We start from the raw sequence: 23431 nt of genomic DNA, 5'->3' as shown, positions 1-23431 counted from the left end.
ATTTAGTATTGAGTCCCAGCTGCTAGAACTTTGCTGAGGGGGTCCCCTTACACCCTTGGAGGCGTTTGCTAAAGCAAAGACATGTACGATTGTACTATTGCTTCATAAGAAGAAGAAGAAAGGATAATATTTTGTTGTGGTTGTGTCCCAATACAATGGGGGGGGGAATTGTTTTGGGGTTCGGCCTGCACACTTGTTCCCTGCTGCTGGCCCTCAGCTGTGCCCTAAGTACAAATGCAATCCTGGCCATGTCCCCCCCCCCTCCACACACTTTCCAAGGAATGTGGGGGAGGGGGCACATTAAAAGGGGGAAAGATTCAGGACTACATTGGGATGGAGAGGCCCTCATGTCTCATAATCCAGACTTTGTGGTCCTCCAGATGTTGCTGAACTTCACCTTCCATCATCCCTGTCCACTGGCTGGTGCAGGATTCAACTACTTCTGCCAGACCACAGGGTTACTACCACTGGTGCGGGCAATGAACAGTTGCCTGATAGTATAAGGCACCTTCCTATGTTCACACAACTGGAACTGTAGGCAGAATGTTTCAATTAAACGGGGGGGGGGGCAGGCTTGAGGCCTAGCTCCTTCCCTTGAGGCAGTAGTGACTGAATAGTTACTATGGTAACCCCAGGGGACTCCTGATAGCTGTGAATCTCTCTGTGCTTTTGAATGGGAAGGTTGCTCCCCTCTAGTGGAAACAAGGTGTCAGAAGCAGTCAGAGCACGTACTTTTTGAGGACCTCGAGCAAACCGTAAGCTATGAGCAGTAGCTTACACTGCAAGGTCTAGGTCTGGGTTTGTCCGAGTTGTATAACAGAGTGCAAGATGTTTGCTTCCCCATGCGCTCTGCTAGCAGGATCATTCTGTGCAGCTGTTTAATATTAGCTACCTGCCGCTGCCAATTATGTTTTTGCATTGTTTTTCTGCTTTTGCCGCCTACGTTATCTGTCAGTCAGCTGCTGCTACAGCGTAATTGGGAAACAGGGTGTGGTTTCTTACTGACAGCTGACGTTTGTCCAGAGTTACCTGGCTATAAATTTTCTTTTTCTTTTTCTTTTTTTTAAAGTAGGCAGGGAACCAGCTTTGGAACACCCAGAAACAGCTTCCAGAACCTGACTGATTACAATCCAGATTGATTTTATCCTGTAAATATTTTCCCTCCTGCTTTCATGAGCAAGTAAAGTCAGAGGATGCTGTCTCCACCAGCTTCTACCATAGGGGAACAGACTACCTAAGCTTGGTCGCCACCCAGAATTCCTCCCAGTTAGTGGGAGTTTAGTTTGGACAGTGATGGCGCTGACATATGGAATCATGCACCCTTGGCAATGAGTAGGAAAGTGAGCTTCATCGAGGGAATGTAATCTTGTTTCTGCAGGATGGAAGCGCTGGTGAAAGTAGTTCAGTCGGATACTCAGCCATTGCCAGCCAGCCTAGATATCTGTGCCAAGGAATGTTATGGCTGTGCAGAGGACCAGGGGTCTCCTATGCCAGGGGAATCAGCCAGTCCCAAAAGCTATTTTCAACAGAGCCCATCTTTACCAGCCTCTGGATTAACTGAACTCAGCGGTGTGGAATCCACTGCCTGGAATACATCTCCAGCTGAGGTTCAGGAGCTGCCTGCCAGGAGAGGTAAGATGAAACCTTTCTGTGCATAATTGAATACTCGTCGTGCAACATGATTTGCGGTCATTTCATCAGGCAAGAAAACGGACTGATTTCTGACCTGCTTCTTGTGATATATGTTAGTGTGCAAGAGGAATTCCCTGGGGATAGTGACCTGAGTATATAGGAAGTGCCCTTGGTATATAAGGGAAGGGCCGTAGCTTAGGGGTAGGGCACCTGGTATGCATGCAAAAGGTTCCTGGCTCAATCCCTGGCAAATCCAGGGAGGGCTTGGAGAGATTCTGTGCCAGAAATCCTTGAGAGCCACTGCAAGTCTGTGCAAACAGTACTGAGTTAGGCAGGCTGATGGTTTTGTGGAGTGTGAGGCAGCTTCCTATATAAGTGTCTTGCAATCTTTATTGGCCTGCACTGTGAAGGGGATTTCCTGCAGTGTTTCTGGAAGAACGCAGAAGTGACTTCTGCACATCTGCATTGTGCATTTGACGGACGGGTCGAGCAAATTGACTGTGGCTTTGTTTTGCATTGTACCCTGTGCTAATGGTGTCCACACGCGTCACAAACGACAGGAAAGAGTCTCAAAGTGGATTTTGATTGTGAAAGCACCATTATCATAATACGTTACGTAAGCCCAGTGTTCAAAGCACTTCATTTGCACTGTATCAGTATTATTTCCAACCCTCTTGAAAAGTTTGGTCAGCCTTGGTAGCCCATATTTCCAGCAGAGGACATGAGAATGGGAAGTGAGTAGCTTGCTTACGGACACCCAGGATGTTTCTACATTTTCAAACTTATATCTGTTTTATACCACTTTAACCATTGTCAATTCCCTCAAAGAATCCTGAGAACTGTAGTTTGACGTGAGGGACTGAGAATGCTCTGTTAGATATTCCTAGCTCTCTGCAACTAAAATTCCTAGCACTCTTATATGAGGATATAGAAGTTAAACCAGTTTAGTTCTGTGGTGTGCATATGCCTTGTAGAGAGCTGGATAGCGGAGGTGAGATTTGAAAGAACACCCAGCCATAGCTGTCAACTTTTCCCTTTTCCTGCGAGAAATCCTATTCGGAATAAGGGAATTTCCCTTAAAAAAAGGGGAAAGTTGACAGAGCATGTTCTCCTTCCTAGAGAGCACGTGTTGCGGTTGGGGCCTAGCAAGACACCCTGCTGGAGTTGTGGGGCGGGATCTAATTAGCTAGCTAGGATACTGATAGGGGCTGTTGGGGTTGTTGGGGAGAATAGCATGTTGCAAAGTTTGATAGACAGCTCAGGGGTTATATATTCTGGGCGTTCGCAGCAACTGCCCCTCTTTGCTGCGTGCATCGGATCTCCCACCCGTCCCCCCCTCGGTATAGGTGTGTGCTTTGACCTTGCTATGCCTGTCATGGGGTCGTCTGCTTTGTGGCAGGGGCCTGGTAGGAATTTTCCCAATTGGCAGATTGGCTTTGGCCATTGGGTTTTGCCTACTGCGTAGCAATTAGTCACAACTGTAAGGTTGGCGGTTAGGCATTGGTTATTCAATTGGTTGGTGGAGGGGAAGTGGTTGGCCGTGCCTGCCCCTCCAATGCTGCTGCTGCGCAGGGGAATTCCGTTAAAGGAATCCAGGGGCTCTCCATGCTTGTCCGTCCCTTGGTCATGGGTTAGGGCCACGCTAGAGCCCCTGGGAACATTAAGGGAGAGGGAGGGTCTTGGCCGCCCCGTCCCCAAATCCTCTCCTCTAAGTGTTTTCCCCTTTGCTGTCTTCCACCAAGCGGTTGGAAGTCAGCCTGTCCCCTAGATGGGACTTATAGTCAAACCAATGCCTAAGCAACCACTCACATGTTGTAATTTAATAAAACAGTTGTGGCCAAAATTTTATGCCATTAACCTTAACAAAATTTCTGTGTCCGGTGTGAATCACTTGGGGGTGGGCTTGAGGACCTCTACACGCAACTATGCACCCAGCCCAAGCTCCTGACCAATATGCTAACCACCCCCCTCCAGCTCCATTCATAAAACATTTTCACTTCAGATGTCACTTCCCTGTCAGGGATTCTTTAGCTGTGATTCTTGCATTGCAGTGGGTTGAACTAGATGACCCTTAGTGTCACTTCCAAATTTACAATTCTGTTATTTGCTGAGCCTTTCAAGGCTATAACAAGAATTGAATCCCATACAGACAAGTGCAGCTAATAACTGTGAAATGAAACCCAAACATCCAAAGAGACCCTTAGTATTGCAACTGAGACACCTGGAGAAGAAAGTTGCACCTCAACCTCATGCATCTTTGCTGAGAGAAACCTCAGAACGCCCCCCCCCCCGTGGGAATATGTTTTGTTTATTTATGTTTATTTATGTTTACTTTGTGAAATCCTTCCGCCCTTGGAAGGAAGGGTAAACGGATCCGACAGGCAACTCACTGCATGGATCCTTCCGCGGTTAAAAAAGGCGCTCTAGCTTTAAATAAGGTAACGGTCATTAGTCTGTTTCCCGCTTAAACTTAGCACAGTAACAGGATTGTAATTGGTTGATATGCTTGTTATGACATTGGTTGACCCTTCAATAAATAGCCGCCACTCCCTGTTGTGGTGTGGAGAAAGCGCGAGGCAAGCCGAGTAAGATCATCGTTGCGTGGCAAGCATAGAGAGAAAGAGAAACTGAAACCAACCACGCAGGGTAGCGGAAGGCTTCTTCACCAGACTGCAGTCTCCTTGTGTTTATTTCATTTTCGTTTTAAAACCTTTTATTTGGCCGTCTAGTTTTTGGCCATCGCTTAGTTTAGTTCTTCTTCTTCTCCGGAACCTTTTGGAACTCACAGATGCTTGCAGAAAACTTCAGAGGCAACTAACGACTTTCCGAACTCACAAGCTAAACCTTCAGATCGTGGCCAGCGGACCCTTTTCACGGCGCGGTGGGAGCGGGAACTCCAGCATTACCGGCCGTCCCATCTGCTGGCTACCGCCCCCACCCCCCCACCAGGTCAACAGAGCTTGGTCCCAGACCCTAGGATAGGGATGAGGGAGAGAGATTCCATTCAAGTCACATTTCAAGGCTGGCTTACCTAATTTGCACTTTCCTAAGCAATACCTACACTGAAGGACAGGCATCCTTCAAAAATCTGCACTTCCCCAATTTTTGCAGTGCATTTCTCCAGTAATATGTATGGAAATGGATATTCTAGGGTATTGAGGGCATAAAAATGCATCGGTTGGTGAGAATAAAATTCAGACATGTGTTCTATTAGGAAACATTGATTTGCAAAGATGTGTATTTCAGGAAGGATTATGTATTTTAAAAGTGTGTATTAAGAGGAAATACACCTTAAAATAGTGATGAATTTTCATTAGAACTTTTTTTTTTAATGCAAACTGATGTGAAAATGTGGAGAACTGAATTTAAGATTGGGGGAAGATGAGAAACCAACATTGACAGATTGGCCCAACCCCAAACTGAGATTGCAATGTTCTCTGTATTCCAGGCAGGCTCTGGGCCCAAACATTGTTCTCCATGACCAGTTCCTAGAAGTGTTGATGGTGGTGATAGGAAGACTTGATTAATAAGATGCTTATCATTATTTATTGGGAGTCTTTTGAGTGCCAAGCATTTTGAAATTGGCAGGACTTCAAGGAATTTCCTCTTGTCAGTGAATATGCAGAGGCTGGTGGAATCACTATGGTAGCAAAAGTATTTCAATCACCCACTCAGGTGAGAGAAATAAAAGCATATTGCAGGGCCAGTATGCTGAAATACATGGCTCCCAAACAAAACTTTCCTCCAAACAAGCGCACAAGAGTAGAAATGATTGCATTACCTGCCAAAGGGCATAGCTGGGCAACACTGAGGTCTTCTCTATACTGAAAAACCTGTATTGCTTTCATGCCCCTTTTACCATCATGGCTTCCGTCCAAAGCATCCTGGGAAGTGTACTTTAGCAAGGAGGAAAAGAACTCTGCTAAAGATTCCCAGCTTCACAGAACATCAGATGCCATTGTTTATGTTCTGGTTTTTAAAAGCAAAAAAACATTTTTTAATTGTTTAAATTTTGATTAGGCTATTATTATTATTTTTTAAATTGGTTTATCCAGTGGTGTTTATATACTGCTTTGGGAACACCAACTGAGAAGCATGGAACAGGCCCTCTGTTAATGCATGAATAAACAAGCCAAGGAAAAAAGTATAAAATACTCAGCCGTGACTAATCCCTAAAACGAGGTAAAGGTATAATAAAGATATAACCCAAACTAGACTGAACACAACTCCCAAAAATGGGGTGAGGACCCCAAAACAACTAAGTTAACGAGGAAGAGCCGGCATCTCGTTAGGGTTTTAGTTATGAGGGTTTTCATTTGAGTAGTGTATATATATATATATATATTTGTCTAATTCCACTTAGTTGTTTAGGGGTCCTCACCCCATTTTTTGGAGTTGTGTTCAGTCTAGTTTGGGTTATATCTTTATTATACCTTTACCTCATTTTAGGGATTAGTCACGGCTGAGTATTTTATACATTTTTCCTTGGTTATTACATCCCGTGATTGTTTTTCTGTTTTTTGAATAAACAAGCCAGCAGTCACCATCTTTTGATTTATTTATTTTTCCAGGTTCAGCGTTGACTGTGGGTGCCCCCCAGAAGCAGTATGTGGGTGTGAGGGTAAAAATGCCAGTGTGTGAACTGCTGAGAAAAATCCGTCTCTCCAAAGGGACAGAGTCCGGTGACAACAGGGTAAGATACCCACCCCATTTCCTCAGCATGAGGATATTGAAGATCGGGCTGTTTCCAATGTGAGATGCCCCTTGCACCTTCCCTGGTTTTGCTAGGCTATGGGACCAACCCAAATTATTATGATTCCCAAGATGGAGATGCACACTTCCTTCCATTAATTAACTCCATGTTCTTCCTGCTTACCTCTGCCCTATTTCCTCTCATCATTGTCATTAATTTATCAAAAACAGTGGATACCTTTAAAATAAAAACAAAACAATCCTGTGCAGGCGGAGACCATTTTAGGCGTGTGCAGTTGATGCATGACCACTGACGTGTGGGTCCTTCTGGGCCTGGAAGAGGCAGGGGTAGGAGCGGAACAGGCTTATGCGTGCTCTGCTAATGCACGTGGGGGACAGGAATGGAAACCACACACACACACCCCATGCAAATTGTTGCTGCCTGTACAAAATAGACACTTGTGGCAAAGATTCATTTATTCAGCCTGTCGGAACAAAGAAAACGTTTTCAGTTGTTTCCGGAAAGTGCAGATAGTGGGGTACCTCTTGCCATTCCATAGAACAGGGGTAGCCACAATCAAAGCCTTCTCTGAGCAACTGCAGAGCAGGCTTCTGAGATCTTTGCAACTTGCAGGAGATGCTTTCCCACAGGCTACAGCAATCTTCTGGGGTACAAGTGATAAAGGTAGCTTTTCCTTTATTTGGCTTTCTCTGCTGTCACATTATATATAAGCCCTTTGTCAAGCCCTATATTGCCAAGAGTGCTTAATAAAGAGCTGCAGACACAGTGCAAATGGAAGATCTCCTGCACAAGCATCATTGGAGGAAAGGCCTATAGTGCCTGCTCATCTCGGTGGTGCCTGCACAAGATAATTTCCCCTTGGGATCTGTTGCATCCTTAGGTCAGTTCTGTCTGTCTCCCACTCTTTCATACATGCAAATAATCAACCACATTCTCCACTAAAAGTACCCCAAATGCTATATATACAGTAATAATTTTTCCTAAAAGGTGACTGATTCCTACCCTTTTATTCCTATTCCTTCCTGGTTGGTATCACCTCTGATAGGATTCCATGCCAGTAATATTTCCTTTATGCTCTTGCTCATTTTGCTAAATTATTGCTTGTTGCTGTTTTTGTAGTATTAGCTTCCAGTTAATTTATATACCACTTAATGCCAAAACTCGTTTACCAATTATGACCCTGTCTGAAAGCACCCTAGTTTGGGGAATCAAACTTTGTGTTTGGTATTGACATCTACCCTTCCACTAAGAGTCACACACTAAAAGTGTGAGTTTCTGGGCTACTTCTCTGGAAGAGAAAAGTTGGCTACAACTGGGGATGGATTTGTAGAAGGGATCACCTTGAGCTCACATGGCTTCCCCTGCTTGTGTCACTGCCATTTTTTTCAGCTTTTGCCCGTCAATGAGATGTCCCAGGCAGTCTGTCTGCAACTGTGCTGGCCAAAACTGATGGGAGTTATAGTCCAAAATTTCTGGAGGGTACTAGGTTGAGGCTGATCTATCTAATCTTGGTTGATAATTTCCCAAATACATTTTTTCCCTTTCCATAGGAAACACCTGCAAAAGCAAATACCAAAAGGTATTCAGGAAGAGCAGGTAAAGAAAAAAGCTGTGTGTGTATGTATGGGGCAACCATACATGCAAAAACCCTAGCTTTAATTGTTTTGGTAAGTGAATACCTGTAGATATTTATATATTTCTTTCTTCCTGTACAGGGAAAAAAAGAGCTTACTCAGAAAGGCATGACAAGCAAGTATGTGGGACACTTTCTCTCTTCCGTAGTCAGCATTTCCCAAGCAAAGCAGACCGCAGACCTCATACATACATTCATTTCTTTCTCTTCTTTTTAAAGAACTGCTGTCGGGCTCAGACAGCCTTAAAAAGCACGGAGGACTTGGACATCCTAGTCGAAGTACTGCAGGAAGACCTGAACGAGAGCCACTCCAAGCTAGAGCCTCAGTTGCCTATGCAGTTCCCACATGGTGCGACCCAGGGATTTCAGCCTTCCGGGTGGGAAGCCAATGGCAACTCGCAACCAGATGGCAATTGGCTGAGAAGCAGCTGGGAGCCTGTCAGATTTCAGCCGTTGTCTGCTTCTGGCGCATTGCTTCATCCACGTGCTGAGATTTCCTATGGATTTGATTGCAGAAAGACGCAACAACGTCTGGATCTGATCAACACGTTCCACAATTCCCATGTGGAAGAAAGATGCTGGCTGGGGAATGGGTCTGTTGAACATCCTGGGCAGAGTTCCCAAGGCTTTGCCAAGGAGATTAGGCCACACTGCCACGACCCACTGGGGCAGGCTTTGCCAGAGACTTTGGAAGAGAACACTGCTGCCTTGCATGGGAGGGGATGCCTGAAGGCAAGTGCGTGGTCTTTCATGGGCCAGGAGGCCTCTGCCATTTCTTTCTTCCAATTCCAGCTCTGCCGCGAGGAGAGTCGGCTCAGGAGCATCTCGGTGGACAAGTTGCTCATGCCGGATAGAAATGGGAACAGGTTGGTCAGTGGTTTGGTTTTGCGCCTGACAATACTTTGAAAAGTTAAAACATCTTTTAACAAAACCCTTTGTAACTTGAGTGATGGAATGATTATATGCCCCACCCCATAATTCTTGCTACCTTTCCCCCATGGCCTTTGTTTCATTTCATTGCGGTTCACAGATGTATCCTTAGAGCTGCTGTGAGTCTGTGTTTACTTTCTGACCAGTGTCCATTGCAATGTTCAGAGTTACTTATGCAAAAAAAAAAAAAAGTGAGGAGGGGGCAGTTCCCTGGCCCAACAAACTTGAAGCCAAATGCCAATAAATGGGGAGAAAGGGGAGGGAAGAATTTGGTAATGAATTTTAGTAAATGCCATGGCTTAAAAACTCGAGTTTTACACCATCCAACGAAGGGATCCTGGATCTGGAGGACAATGGCTTTCTTATGCAGTAGATATATCTTAGGAAACTTTGTAAGTCCATAGGTCCGTCTAGCTCAGCATTGTCTACACTGACTGGCAGTGACTGGCAGACTGACAGGGTTCTCTCCCACCCCTACTGAGAGATACCATCTGTACACAAAGCAGGTGTTCTGCCACTGAGTTAGATCTCTTCCCTTAAAAATAAAGGAAGATTCTAGTCCTCATGGGCGGGAATAAAGGGCTAATTTAAAAGGGAAGCTGCCTTCTAGAGGCAGGCCACTGGGTCCATCTAGCTGAATATTGTATACACTGTCTGGCAGTGAGAGAGAAATAAAAGCATATTGCAGGGCCAGTATGCTGAAATACATGGCTCCCAAACAAAACTTTCCTCCAAACAAGCGCACAAGAGTAGAAATGATTGCATTACCTGCCAAAGGGCATAGCTGGGCAACACTGAGGTCTTCTCTATACTGAAAAACCTGTATTGCTTTCATGCCCCTTTTACCATCATGGCTTCCGTCCAAAGCATCCTGGGAAGTGTACTTTAGCAAGGAGGAAAAGAACTCTGCTAAAGATTCCCAGCTTCACAGAACATCAGATGCCATTGTTTATGTTCTGGTTTTTAAAAGCAAAAAAACATTTTTTAATTGTTTAAATTTTGATTAGGCTATTATTATTATTTTTTAAATTGGTTTATCCAGTGGTGTTTATATACTGCTTTGGGAACACCAACTGAGAAGCATGGAACAGGCCCTCTGTTAATGCATGAATAAACAAGCCAAGGAAAAAAGTATAAAATACTCAGCCGTGACTAATCCCTAAAACGAGGTAAAGGTATAATAAAGATATAACCCAAACTAGACTGAACACAACTCCCAAAAATGGGGTGAGGACCCCAAAACAACTAAGTTAACGAGGAAGAGCCGGCATCTCGTTAGGGTTTTAGTTATGAGGGTTTTCATTTGAGTAGTGTATATATATATATATATATATTTGTCTAATTCCACTTAGTTGTTTAGGGGTCCTCACCCCATTTTTTGGAGTTGTGTTCAGTCTAGTTTGGGTTATATCTTTATTATACCTTTACCTCATTTTAGGGATTAGTCACGGCTGAGTATTTTATACATTTTTCCTTGGTTATTACATCCCGTGATTGTTTTTCTGTTTTTTGAATAAACAAGCCAGCAGTCACCATCTTTGATTTATTTATTTTTCCAGGTTCAGCGTTGACTGTGGGTGCCCCCCAGAAGCAGTATGTGGGTGTGAGGGTAAAAATGCCAGTGTGTGAACTGCTGAGAAAAATCCGTCTCTCCAAAGGGACAGAGTCCGGTGACAACAGGGTAAGATACCCACCCCATTTCCTCAGCATGAGGATATTGAAGATCGGGCTGTTTCCAATGTGAGATGCCCCTTGCACCTTCCCTGGTTTTGCTAGGCTATGGGACCAACCCAAATTATTATGATTCCCAAGATGGAGATGCACACTTCCTTCCATTAATTAACTCCATGTTCTTCCTGCTTACCTCTGCCCTATTTCCTCTCATCATTGTCATTAATTTATCAAAAACAGTGGATACCTTTAAAATAAAAACAAAACAATCCTGTGCAGGCGGAGACCATTTTAGGCGTGTGCAGTTGATGCATGACCACTGACGTGTGGGTCCTTCTGGGCCTGGAAGAGGCAGGGGTAGGAGCGGAACAGGCTTATGCGTGCTCTGCTAATGCACGTGGGGGACAGGAATGGAAACCACACACACACACCCCATGCAAATTGTTGCTGCCTGTACAAAATAGACACTTGTGGCAAAGATTCATTTATTCAGCCTGTCGGAACAAAGAAAACGTTTTCAGTTGTTTCCGGAAAGTGCAGATAGTGGGGTACCTCTTGCCATTCCATAGAACAGGGGTAGCCACAATCAAAGCCTTCTCTGAGCAACTGCAGAGCAGGCTTCTGAGATCTTTGCAACTTGCAGGAGATGCTTTCCCACAGGCTACAGCAATCTTCTGGGGTACAAGTGATAAAGGTAGCTTTTCCTTTATTTGGCTTTCTCTGCTGTCACATTATATATAAGCCCTTTGTCAAGCCCTATATTGCCAAGAGTGCTTAATAAAGAGCTGCAGACACAGTGCAAATGGAAGATCTCCTGCACAAGCATCATTGGAGGAAAGGCCTATAGTGCCTGCTCATCTCGGTGGTGCCTGCACAAGATAATTTCCCCTTGGGATCTGTTGCATCCTTAGGTCAGTTCTGTCTGTCTCCCACTCTTTCATACATGCAAATAATCAACCACATTCTCCACTAAAAGTACCCCAAATGCTATATATACAGTAATAATTTTTCCTAAAAGGTGACTGATTCCTACCCTTTTATTCCTATTCCTTCCTGGTTGGTATCACCTCTGATAGGATTCCATGCCAGTAATATTTCCTTTATGCTCTTGCTCATTTTGCTAAATTATTGCTTGTTGCTGTTTTTGTAGTATTAGCTTCCAGTTAATTTATATACCACTTAATGCCAAAACTCGTTTACCAATTATGACCCTGTCTGAAAGCACCCTAGTTTGGGGAATCAAACTTTGTGTTTGGTATTGACATCTACCCTTCCACTAAGAGTCACACACTAAAAGTGTGAGTTTCTGGGCTACTTCTCTGGAAGAGAAAAGTTGGCTACAACTGGGGATGGATTTGTAGAAGGGATCACCTTGAGCTCACATGGCTTCCCCTGCTTGTGTCACTGCCATTTTTTTCAGCTTTTGCCCGTCAATGAGATGTCCCAGGCAGTCTGTCTGCAACTGTGCTGGCCAAAACTGATGGGAGTTATAGTCCAAAATTTCTGGAGGGTACTAGGTTGAGGCTGATCTATCTAATCTTGGTTGATAATTTCCCAAATACATTTTTTCCCTTTCCATAGGAAACACCTGCAAAAGCAAATACCAAAAGGTATTCAGGAAGAGCAGGTAAAGAAAAAGCTGTGTGTGTATGTATGGGGCAACCATACATGCAAAAACCCTAGCTTTAATTGTTTTGGTAAGTGAATACCTGTAGATATTTATATATTTCTTTCTTCCTGTACAGGGAAAAAAAGAGCTTACTCAGAAAGGCATGACAAGCAAGTATGTGGGACACTTTCTCTCTTCCGTAGTCAGCATTTCCCAAGCAAAGCAGACCGCAGACCTCATACATACATTCATTTCTTTCTCTTCTTTTTAAAGAACTGCTGTCGGGCTCAGACAGCCTTAAAAAGCACGGAGGACTTGGACATCCTAGTCGAAGTACTGCAGGAAGACCTGAACGAGAGCCACTCCAAGCTAGAGCCTCAGTTGCCTATGCAGTTCCCACATGGTGCGACCCAGGGATTTCAGCCTTCCGGGTGGGAAGCCAATGGCAACTCGCAACCAGATGGCAATTGGCTGAGAAGCAGCTGGGAGCCTGTCAGATTTCAGCCGTTGTCTGCTTCTGGCGCATTGCTTCATCCACGTGCTGAGATTTCCTATGGATTTGATTGCAGAAAGACGCAACAACGTCTGGATCTGATCAACACGTTCCACAATTCCCATGTGGAAGAAAGATGCTGGCTGGGGAATGGGTCTGTTGAACATCCTGGGCAGAGTTCCCAAGGCTTTGCCAAGGAGATTAGGCCACACTGCCACGACCCACTGGGGCAGGCTTTGCCAGAGACTTTGGAAGAGAACACTGCTGCCTTGCATGGGAGGGGATGCCTGAAGGCAAGTGCGTGGTCTTTCATGGGCCAGGAGGCCTCTGCCATTTCTTTCTTCCAATTCCAGCTCTGCCGCGAGGAGAGTCGGCTCAGGAGCATCTCGGTGGACAAGTTGCTCATGCCGGATAGAAATGGGAACAGGTTGGTCAGTGGTTTGGTTTTGCGCCTGACAATACTTTGAAAAGTTAAAACATCTTTTAACAAAACCCTTTGTAACTTGAGTGATGGAATGATTATATGCCCCACCCCATAATTCTTGCTACCTTTCCCCCATGGCCTTTGTTTCATTTCATTGCGGTTCACAGATGTATCCTTAGAGCTGCTGTGAGTCTGTGTTTACTTTCTGACCAGTGTCCATTGCAATGTTCAGAGTTACTTATGCAAAAAAAAAAAAAGTGAGGAGGGGGCAGTTCCCTGGCCCAACAAACTTGAAGCCAAATGCCAATAAATGGGGAGAAAGGGGAGGGAAGAATTTGGTAATGAATTTTAGTAAATGCCATGGCTTAAAAACTCGAGTTTTACACCATCCAACGAAGGGATCCTGGATCTGGAGGACAATGGCTTTCTTATGCAGTAGATATATCTTAGGAAACTTTGTAAGTCCATAGGTCCGTCTAGCTCAGCATTGTCTACACTGACTGGCAGTGACTGGCAGACTGACAGGGTTCTCTCCCACCCCTACTGAGAGATACCATCTGTACACAAAGCAGGTGTTCTGCCACTGAGTTAGATCTCTTCCCTTAAAAATAAAGGAAGATTCTAGTCCTCATGGGCGGGAATAAAGGGCTAATTTAAAAGGGAAGCTGCCTTCTAGAGGCAGGCCACTGGGTCCATCTAGCTGAATATTGTATACACTGTCTGGCAGTGGATGTCCAGGGTTTCAAAAAGAAATCTCTCCCAGTTTTACCCGTAGGCACCTGGGATTGAAACTGGAACCTTCTGCATGCAAAGCAGATGCTATAATACTGAACTACAGCTAAAGCTTGGGTTTTGTTTATGGTGTCTGCATGCCCTTTAATCACTAGGTAATACTACTCCAGCTGGCGTCTTTTTACTCTTCAACCAGCATGTCACCTAAAAGGAATCTCCAGCATTGCTAACAGACCACCACACACTTTTTCTTTGTTTTTTTACTCCTGCTCTCTGCCTTACAAGGACATGACTTGTATTCCACTTAGCGCCGGAGGCAGATCTGAAGAACAACTGCCCTTTATATTTTTCAAGGGTGAAAGGGGATCTTCCATTATGTTATTTGCCCCAGCAGCCCCTGGGGCAATTGGAACTCCCTGCTACACCCAGCACGATCTAACAATTCAGTCTGAATAATATCTGCTGCACTCTAGAAAAACCACAGTCCTTGAGGACGTTCCATCACATCCAGGTTTTTCTTTCTCCCCCCCCCCCCCATTTTAAAAATAAAATAGCCCAGCTTTTACCAATCCTGGGAGTTGTAGTCCTAAACATAGATCAGCCTTCACCAGCTTGGTGAAGGCTGATCTATCTTGAAAAAGGGTTTTGGGAAACCTGGAAGCTATCTTACTGCTATATAGTTGGTCCAAGCAGGTCTATGGGTATTATTATCCCCATATTTTAGATGTGTTGGGGAGTAAGCCCTCCACTTATCCTCTCAGCCACGGCACTAGCTTTACTATTCCTCTTATTGCCAACTTACCAATATGTCATTATCATTGCTGTTGGTGTGGCAGAAGCTGATGGTGCTTCTCTGTCATCGATTTTCTTTCTTTCCTTATTTTCAAACATGATGGCCATAAATCTGAATGGGGAGGTTATCCAGCAGCGTCAGGTCACTGATAAGGGAACAGGAAGGAGACTTCCAGAGAACGCAGAGGGCCTATTCACTGGAACCGGAACAAAACAAAGCAACATTTTATGAGCCATTTCAGTAGAACTATGTATGTTTCTATTGCAAATATTTGCTTCTAAATCTCAGATCTAAAATAAAGGGAAATCCCTTTCCTCTTTCAGAGCTGAGTCAAAGCGAGGCAGTGCCCCTTATTTTGAAACCGAATAACTTTGAACCAGCATACCGCTGGGGTGTATAGAATTTATGATTCTATGCATCATAGAATCATAGAATTGTAGAGTTTACTAGAGATTGTCTAGTCCAACCCCCTGCAATGCAGGAATCTCAACTAAAGCATCCATGACAGATGACCAACCAACCTCTGCCTTAAAAACCTCCAAGGAAGAAAGTATTGGGACTTGCATAGATATCTGGGGATGGGGTGGATTTCTTTCCATTTTGGTTTCAAGTTTTGCTAGTCTTAAATCCAGTTCCCCACAAGTTTAATCTCCATGCAGAGGAAGGAGTTTTCTCATCTGCAACCCTTGAGAGATGTTGCCAGTCAGTGTAGACAGTATTAAACTAGATTGACCAATAGGCTGACTTGGCATAAAGCAGCTTCTTATGTTACTATTTGTTAAATTTGCAAATAGTAGGGGTGGGGATCGTATCTGGAAGGGCCATAGCTCAGTGGAAGAGCATCTGCTTTGCATGCAGAAGGTCCTAGGTTCAATCCCCGGCATCTCAGTGGGAGGCAACTTCCTATGAGCCTGTGAAAATATCCTTTTGACATTTGCCCAGCAGCAGAAGCACTCAGCTGTATTTCTTCAAAAGCACACCACCTGGCGTCAAAATCTATCTGATATCCTGGTTAGATACACCCTACCAGAGTTTAACATACTTAAACTGTGGAGCCCGGACAAAGTTCGGGAATGGATCCTGGAGAGAGATGCCCTGTTAGACATCACAAAAATACAGAATCCAGGGTCCTCCCACTGGTTTCCCCGACTGAAAACAGTCAAAATCTGTGCCAATTACTTGGTGAATATCATCGATCCCACCCTTCGGAGAGCTTTCACCATGGCCCGTTTTCAAACTATCCCTACGGCCTATCTGTCAGGCAGATTTGCGAAAATCCCTGTAGAGCACCGTATATGTCCTTGCCACATGAGAACCAAAGAGGACCTCACACATTATTTGTTGCACTGTCGCATTTACTCGGCCTTCAGGGATGTGATCTTACAAACTATTCCCAATTCAATAGTCAGCTCTGAGGACCAAGTAAAGTTTCTGCTGATGGACGCTGACCCACGGATTTCCTACGTGGTAGCGGTCTTTGTAGCGAGGGCTGTGAAAACCAGGGTGGGGTTCGTGAATGATGTAGTGAAGGCCCTCCCATCATTCTCCTAACCTGTTGTATCCTCTTTTCTGTTTGGTGGGGGGGTTTGGGTTTTGTTTTTTGTTTTTATTTTTTTGGTTTTGTTTGTCTCCTTTGCTGGGACAGCGCGGCATGAATTTTATAGCCTATTTTAATAATTTTAATTCTACCCTTTTAATAAAGTGTTATATGGTATTTTGTGTAAAGGCATGGACCTCACAAATCTAATAAATGATGATTTCAAGCTGCCTCTCCTCCCTTGCTGTTTCTCTCTGTTTTGCAGAACCACATACTCCCCAACATTTCTCCCATGAAAATAGGGGCATCTTATTCAACAACAACAACAACAACAACAACAATTTTATTATTTACTAGTGGGTATTATGCCCGTTAAATCAACGGGCGCTAACTCATCTTGCTGCGTCCCTGTTGACAGGCGAAAAAGGACACCGCATCACGCTCGGCTGCACGATCTCGAGCCGCGGGCGGGGCTGCGAGAAGCGAGCGGCGCTGTTGCTGGGGAGGGAGAGGCGACGTCGACGCTCTCAGCCCGGTCTCTTCCGTGCACGTGCCCAGCCTCGCAGGCACGCCCCCTCTTTCTCGCCCCCGCCCCTTCCCGCTCTCACGTCCGGGCATTCCCTGGCTGGCTTGCCGCCTCCTCGCTTACTGACAGCCAGCCGGCCCCGCCCTTCCTCCCTCCCTCCCTCCCACCTTCTCCTCGCGCCGACCTTTCCTGAAGTGTCTCTGCGTTCCAAGTCCCAACGGCTGTCTGTGGGGCACATGCGCAGTAGCGCAATCCCACGGACACAGGGACTGGACGCAGAGACACTTGCACTTTATTAGTGTAGATGCCCGGCTTATATGACAGTGGGGCATCTCACTGAGCTACTCTAGGCAGCTTCCAACACATATAAAAACATAATAAAACATTAAACATTTTAAAAATTTCCTATACGGCTTCCTTCGGATGTCTTCCAAAGGTTGCATAGTTACTTGTCTCCTTGGCTCTGGGGTTGCATAACTCCATATCCTCCAACATTTCTTCAATGAAAATAGGGACTTCCTAAGGAAAAGAGGGACATTCTAGGATCAAATCAGAAACCAGGACAGCTTCTGTATATCCAGGACTGTCCTTGGAAAATAGGGACACTTGGAGGGTCTGGAACCACCTGTGGCATTTCTGAAACCAAAGCAAAACTCCTCTTTTTTTCCTCTCCCCTTCTTCCCAGGCTTCTTCACGAGGCTGTTTCTCAGGGGAAAAGGGCACTGGCATATGCGCTGGCAAGGAGGTTTGCACATCTCAACAGACTTGATGGGAAGAACGCAGTAAAACAGGTACGAGCCACTTTTTAGCAGAAGGCTGTTTGCAGGGCAGCTGTTGGTAATTTTATAGAAATGGACCACATGAAATAGAGCAAAAAAGGGGGGGTGGGTTAATGAAAAGTTGCAAGCTGCATTTTAAAAAAAAAATGCAGAAACCATTTGTCCACTAATCCCCAAAAGGTCAACAGAATAAGAGTGTTTTCACTAGTCTGTGAATGAAAAATATCTTAAGGTGCAAGGGGAGGGAGCCCATAAGGGGAAATGGAGTGACGGGTCTTACTTTTTTCTAGGCCACACTCCCTAACACTAATTCACGTTAACTGAAAGCCAACTTTTGAAACTGCTCTTGCACTTGTTCCTCTACCAGTGGTAGGAAACCTCATACAGCCTAGAGCAGAGAGGAGGAATCTGTGACTGTCAAAATATGCTAGGACTTCAACTCCAGTCAGCCCCAGTCAGCTTGGCCAGTGATCAGGAGTGGGATGAAAATTGTAGTGTAGCAGCATCCTGGAAGGGCAGCGGGGGGGGGGGGGGGCAGGGGATGGGACAGGTTCTCTTCCCTTTGCATGGATGTAAAGATTATTGCTTGCTAAATTGCAGCAGTTGCTATAATAACAACACAGTGACAAGGTACCACGCCACCCTCATTTGTGATTAGCTCAACATTTCTATCCTTCCTTCTCCATCTTTTTTTAAACCTTTCAAAGACTGCGTTGCACATAGCAGCCCAAAAGAACCATCATCTTATTGCCAGCGACCTGCTCTCTCTGGGTGCTGATGTAAATGCGAGGGACAACTCAGAGAAGACTCCCTTGCACCTCTGTGCTGAGAAGGGTTATCTGAGAGTCTTGGAAGTAAGTAGAATTTGAAAGGGGGGCCTGGTTGGGTTATATGTCTATTAATTTGAGGTAGGGATGGGGGAGAAATTCAATCCAGGTCATCTTTAAACCCAAAACTACCTAATCTGTACTTCCTGAAACATTATGCAGACTGAAGCACAGCCATGCTTCAAAATTACCACCACTCTGAATTTTGCAATGAAGTTCTCCAGTTAAGGACTGTGTACAAAAATGTATGTGTGTGAATGTCTGTCTGTCTGTCTGTCTCTCTCTCTGTGTGTGTGTGTGTGTGTGTGTGTGTGTGTGTGTGTAAGTAAAGTGTGCATATACATGCATATATTAATAAAAATAATATGGGAAATGTATGATATCAGTGGAAATTGCTTGCAGAGATACATATATATGTCAAAACTGCATACAAAAATGTGTTTTTTATGAGAGCTTTGCACTAAATGCTGGTGAATTTGTACGATTTTTATTATTATTTTATTTTTAAAAAATGCAACTTTCTGCAGAAACGTGACCTAAATTTAAGATTAGAAAAATGAGAAATGGAGAGAAATCAGCACTTGAGAAATTTGTCTATCCCTATCCTTTTGTGGCTGTTTGGTCCACTCTTACTTTGGCCTGAAGTCAGGATATTTAAAGTAGCCATGTCTCTTTTTCCATGGCAGGTCTTGAAAAACTGTCAGGAAGTTGGCATCCATGTTGAAGTAGACGCAACCGACAATCAGGGTACGTGGAGAAGTTTGGTGAGGATAGGGAACTCTCTTCCCGCCCCTTAGGATACAATCTGTCAATCGAGGCATGTACCTAATACATAGAATGCAGCCACATATCTTGCTTTTCCTTAATTAACTGCAGACATGGGGGAGCCCAATGTTTACTGGGAAGGCAGTGTGTATGATGGGGGACATATTTATTCACTCCCCCCCCCCATGCTATTCCCTCCCTCAGTCTCCTAGTAGCACACAGGGAAAGAGATGGAATCTCTGTTCCAATCACAGTGAGAAATTGATGATATGAGCCTCCACTCTCTGTTGTTTCCCCACTGTGAATTGGGCTCGCACGTGCCTATAATTATTGAATAAAGAGCAAGATGCATGCTACATGTTAAGCACACATCCAGTTTGGCCTGCAGGGTCTAATACTCCTTCTGCTCCTCTCTAAACAGGCTTAACGCCAATACAGTGCGCAGGTTTGGCTCACTGCGCTCTCGCGATGGACTCGGGCAGCCGCCATCTCTCGGCCGAGACGTGGAAGCTTCTGAACCTCCGTAAGGATCAGATACTGAGTGGCATCAAGTGCTTGATACAAATGGGAGCCAACCCATGGGAGCAAGTAAGTGCCTTGGTCTCAAACGGAGATGTAGTTTGATTTTATGATGGATTATGGAGTGGGTGTGGGGCCTTTTTCTTTCCAGGTCTTTCCCCTTCTGCTATCCCCTTCTGTATCCTTTCCCTTTCTGTATCCTTTCTCCTATCAGAAGAGAGAGTTTTGCCAACTGCCAGAGGCTTTCCACACTTTTTTTTTTAAGGATTTGCGGTACACTTGTACCTTGGTTTTCGAACAGCTTAGTTCTTGAACGTTTTGGCTCCCGAACGCCGCAAACCCAGAAGTGAGTGTTCTGGTTTGCGAACTATTTTTGGAAGCTGAACATCCCACAGGACTTCCACAGCTTCTGATTGGCCGCAGGAGCTTCCTGCGTCCAATCAGAAGCTGCACTTTGGTTTACAAACGTTTTGGAAGTCAAACGGACTTCCGGAACAGATTCCGTTCAAGTTCCAAGGAATGACTGTACTACAAAAGAGAGTGTCAACTTGCATAAAATTGGTGTTGTATAGATACAAATTTGGAAATAATGGATGGTAGCTAACTGACTTCTCAGAGCAGACCCATTAAAATTAGTGGACATAAGTTATTTTTTATTATTCATTTCATTTCTATATCGCTATCTATATATATATATATATATATATATATAATCTCAAAGCGGTTTACAACACATTAAAGCATCAAATGAAACACTCTGGAATAAAACATTTCTGAAGGAAGTCAAATATAAAATATACATTCAGAGCAGCATAATTAACAGGAAACTTAAAATAGTAGCTTAAAGATTTCAAAATAAAATGTTGCAAAGTAAATCAACGAACATTTAACACAGCAAAGTTGACAAAGCAAATTATATTAAACATTTCAAAAGAAAGCATTACTGAAGGAAGTCAGATGTAAAATTCCCATTTAAAGCAGCACAATTAACAAGAGAATAAAATGTTATCATAAGCATAGAACATATCTGGTGCTGCTGCTGCCACTGCCACCAATCCTGGCAATGGTTGTTCATGGCAGATAGTAGCTGTGGAAGCTCAGACTCGATGACTTGGCTCTGCACTAAGATACTATCAATATGGCCTCTGGCCTCTTCATCAGCCTGGGCGTTTGTAGCTGAGGCAGGGACTCACAGCCAAGTTATCCATGTCTATTTCAGTAAGTCTACTCTGAGTAGGGCTAGCATTGGAGGCAACTCAGTTATTATAATTTAAGTAGAAATACAGTCGGAACGTAAGAAGAGTCCGCTGGATGAGGCCAGCATCCCATCTAACCCAGCACCCTGTTCTCACAGTAGCTAGCCAAATGCTTGTGGGAAATGAATAAGTGGGACCTGAGCACAAGGGCCCTCTCCCCTTCTGTGGCTTCCAGCAGCTGTTAATCAGAAGCATGGCTGCCTCCAGCCATGGCATCAGAGCATAGCCATTATGCTCTTTTGATAACTCTCTCCTCCATGAATTTGTCTAATCCTCTTTCAAGGTCATCTAGGTTGTGTGTGGGGGGGGGAATCACTTGCCTTCTGTGGGAGCAATTTCAGTAGTTTAACTGTACATCTCACCATCTTGGGAAGGCACCAGGTAACTTCCAGGCTGCTTTTCAGGTGCTGCTACCTGTGGGTGGGCAAATTCAAGGCCGCCCCCCCCTCCTCATTTTTATGTCTCTTACCTTTAAACCAGGCTTAAACCACACAGCTCCCTTCAAATAGAGGACACCTCCCCTCTGGCAGCTCTTCAAAATAGAGGGCTGTTCTCCTAAAGTAGGACACACGGCCACTCTACTATGAACCCATGTGTTAAATTGCTCTTCGTTCCGGAGATAGTGTTCTTGATACACGTATGTTCTTTCGTTGACATGCTTTGCTGGGATCTCCTCTGAGCATAATGTCTGCGCAAAAGCTGTATCCAAACCAGGGGACTATGACTATCCTCTTATTCTTTTCCTAGGGAACAAGCTCATCAAGCCAAGTTTCAAATTATTTTGCAAAAGTCCAGCAAAATAATGAACTGATGTGTTTTTTCCAAACTCACAGGCCCCAAAAGCAGCAGGTAATTCTACTGGCTTGGTGAAAAGGGTGGCAGGTAGACTGCAAGAGGATTGGTTGCTTTGCCAGGTTTTGTGTGTGTGGTCCTTAAGTATTATGGATGACAGAGAGAAAGGAAAGAGAATGAAGCAATGTCATAAACCCAGCCAGATGGGTGGGGTATACATAAGTTGTTGTTGTTGTTGTTGTTGTTGTTGTTGTTGTTACTTGGGAGTAGGAATGTGGGAGAAATTCAGTTCCAGTTTGCATTTAATGACAACATTGTTGTTTGTTTGTTTGTTTACTTGCCCTTCAACCTAAGTTCCCATGCTTGGTTGCAAAAGTTTAAATAACAACTTTAAACAGAGCTTTAAAACTTACAGTTGCAAAAAATTGTATCCTTTAATTAAATGAAACATACATTGCCTCATTGTTATTTTTTTAAAAGCCCAGATCACACTAATGAAGTTGCAAAATAACTCTAGGGACTGAGGGCAGGAGAGAAGGTGAATACATGGCATCACAAAGCACCAGGCAATCTGTACTTGGCACAGCCAGCTCCTGTTGCAAACTTGCAGAACCCAGCCTTGGCAGTAGGTTGTAGGTGGCACTGAAGTCCCACCTTTGCCCCCTGAAAGTCTTCTTCAGCAGTCCCTGGGGCTTTTGGGGTTTCATTAGTCACTACCCACCCCCTGCCTTGTATATCATTGCAACCTTCAAAAGTAGAAATGCCCTTTGTTTTTGTTTTGTTTTTAAATTAAAGCTGACATCCTTAGGAAATGCAGATTCTTCCGTCAATACAGCTTTGCTGCGTTTCTGTGGAAGCCTGGCTTATGCATAGCTCTTGTGTTGTCCATGTTAGGAAATGAGAGTGATTGAATACTTTTGCTTTGTCCAGGATTACAGCTTGCTCTCTGGACTAGATGAAATCGCCCTTCCGTATTTACAAGGAGAAGATGTGGAGCCACCAATGGTTTCTTTTCCAAGCTTCCTCAACCATTTCCATGAAAGTGCAATGTAAACAGGACACTTAAGCACACCAGGAAGCAATGGACTTCCTAGAACATTGGTTGCTGATATACCGTATCAGAGGTGTTTCAGGCTTTGTATACTTGATGATCTGAAACCTGCAGATTGCCTCAATGGACTTCAAGAAATCTGGAGTGCCATTTCTGCCAGGCTGTTGGCTGAAGAACAGCTTGAGAATAGACAGTAAAAGTCTTTGAACCTGTGAAGGCTTGGACTTTGCTGAATTCATGTTCTCAGAAAAATTGTGGAAGAGCACTGAAGATTATACTGTAGATGGGAAAGGCTGGCTTTATTTCCCCAAGCATATGTGTCAGATAGAGAAGTTTTGAGGTCCCCTCCCCTGCCTTAAATGACCTTGCTCTCAAAATACAGTATCAAGTGCAGGGGAAGATGCTCCTTAATGGGTGGTGGTCCATGGAGCAGGTGGTATAAGAGCACAGATTATTGCCATGCAAAAATTCAAACTGATCCCCTACAGAGGGACGGCTTCTGTATCTCATCGGCAGAGCTCCTGTGTTTTATCTCTGACGTGAACCTGTGGAAAACAAAAGCCACCCTTGATCTGAGGATGTATTTTCAGCAAAGCCACAATGCTTTGTTTATTGATGCAATCAAAGTTTATGGAGGTTGTTTTGAGTGTGTATAACAAATGCACGGACGAATCTGGAACCGGACAAATGGAGCTGGGCAAGTGACTCACCAGGGCTGAGTGAAAACTCACACTCACACTGGATTTTT

The 23431-nt window shown here is 44.4% G+C and overlaps 2 protein-coding genes across 2 annotated transcripts; both read left to right on the top strand.

Moving 5' to 3' along the window:
* The first annotated feature begins 1111 nt into the window (after positions 1-1111).
* Positions 1112-9079, top strand: LOC117059998. The gene is made up of 5 exons (XM_033172017.1): positions 1112-1632; positions 6204-6325; positions 7897-7942; positions 8062-8099; positions 8199-9079. The coding sequence occupies exons 1-5, from the start codon at positions 1380-1382 to the stop codon at positions 8883-8885; spliced, it is 1146 nt and encodes a 381-aa protein (XP_033027908.1). The 5' UTR covers positions 1112-1379; the 3' UTR covers positions 8886-9079.
* Positions 9080-10473: 1394 nt separating this feature from the next.
* On the top strand, positions 10474-22933 carry LOC117060387. The gene is made up of 10 exons (XM_033172602.1): positions 10474-10590; positions 12162-12207; positions 12326-12363; positions 12463-13109; positions 17380-17485; positions 18181-18327; positions 18987-19047; positions 19487-19653; positions 21588-21689; positions 22563-22933. The coding sequence occupies exons 1-10, from the start codon at positions 10525-10527 to the stop codon at positions 22683-22685; spliced, it is 1503 nt and encodes a 500-aa protein (XP_033028493.1). The 5' UTR covers positions 10474-10524; the 3' UTR covers positions 22686-22933.
* Positions 22934-23431: the final 498 nt, after the last annotated feature.

Source organism: Lacerta agilis, chromosome 15 (genome assembly GCF_009819535.1).
Source record: "Lacerta agilis isolate rLacAgi1 chromosome 15, rLacAgi1.pri, whole genome shotgun sequence".
Taxonomy (NCBI): domain Eukaryota; kingdom Metazoa; phylum Chordata; class Lepidosauria; order Squamata; family Lacertidae; genus Lacerta; species Lacerta agilis.
Note: the sequence above shows the minus strand (reverse complement) of the source record. Positions and strands in the feature narration are given on the sequence as shown.

Excerpts from the sequence above, each read along its gene's own strand:
- LOC117059998 (XM_033172017.1), top strand. The coding sequence starts at position 1,380 with ATGGAAGCGCTGGTGAAAGTAGTTCAGTCGGATACTCAGCCATTGCCA. Across the intron at positions 6,326-7,896 it reads CAGAGTCCGGTGACAACAGG|GAAACACCTGCAAAAGCAAA; the intron begins GTAAGATACCCA and ends CCCTTTCCATAG. Across the intron at positions 8,100-8,198 it reads CAGAAAGGCATGACAAGCAA|AACTGCTGTCGGGCTCAGAC; the intron begins GTATGTGGGACA and ends TTCTTTTTAAAG.
- LOC117060387 (XM_033172602.1), top strand. The coding sequence starts at position 10,525 with ATGCCAGTGTGTGAACTGCTGAGAAAAATCCGTCTCTCCAAAGGGACA. Across the intron at positions 19,048-19,486 it reads AGACGCAACCGACAATCAGG|GCTTAACGCCAATACAGTGC; the intron begins GTACGTGGAGAA and ends CTCTCTAAACAG. Across the intron at positions 19,654-21,587 it reads GAGCCAACCCATGGGAGCAA|GGAACAAGCTCATCAAGCCA; the intron begins GTAAGTGCCTTG and ends TTCTTTTCCTAG.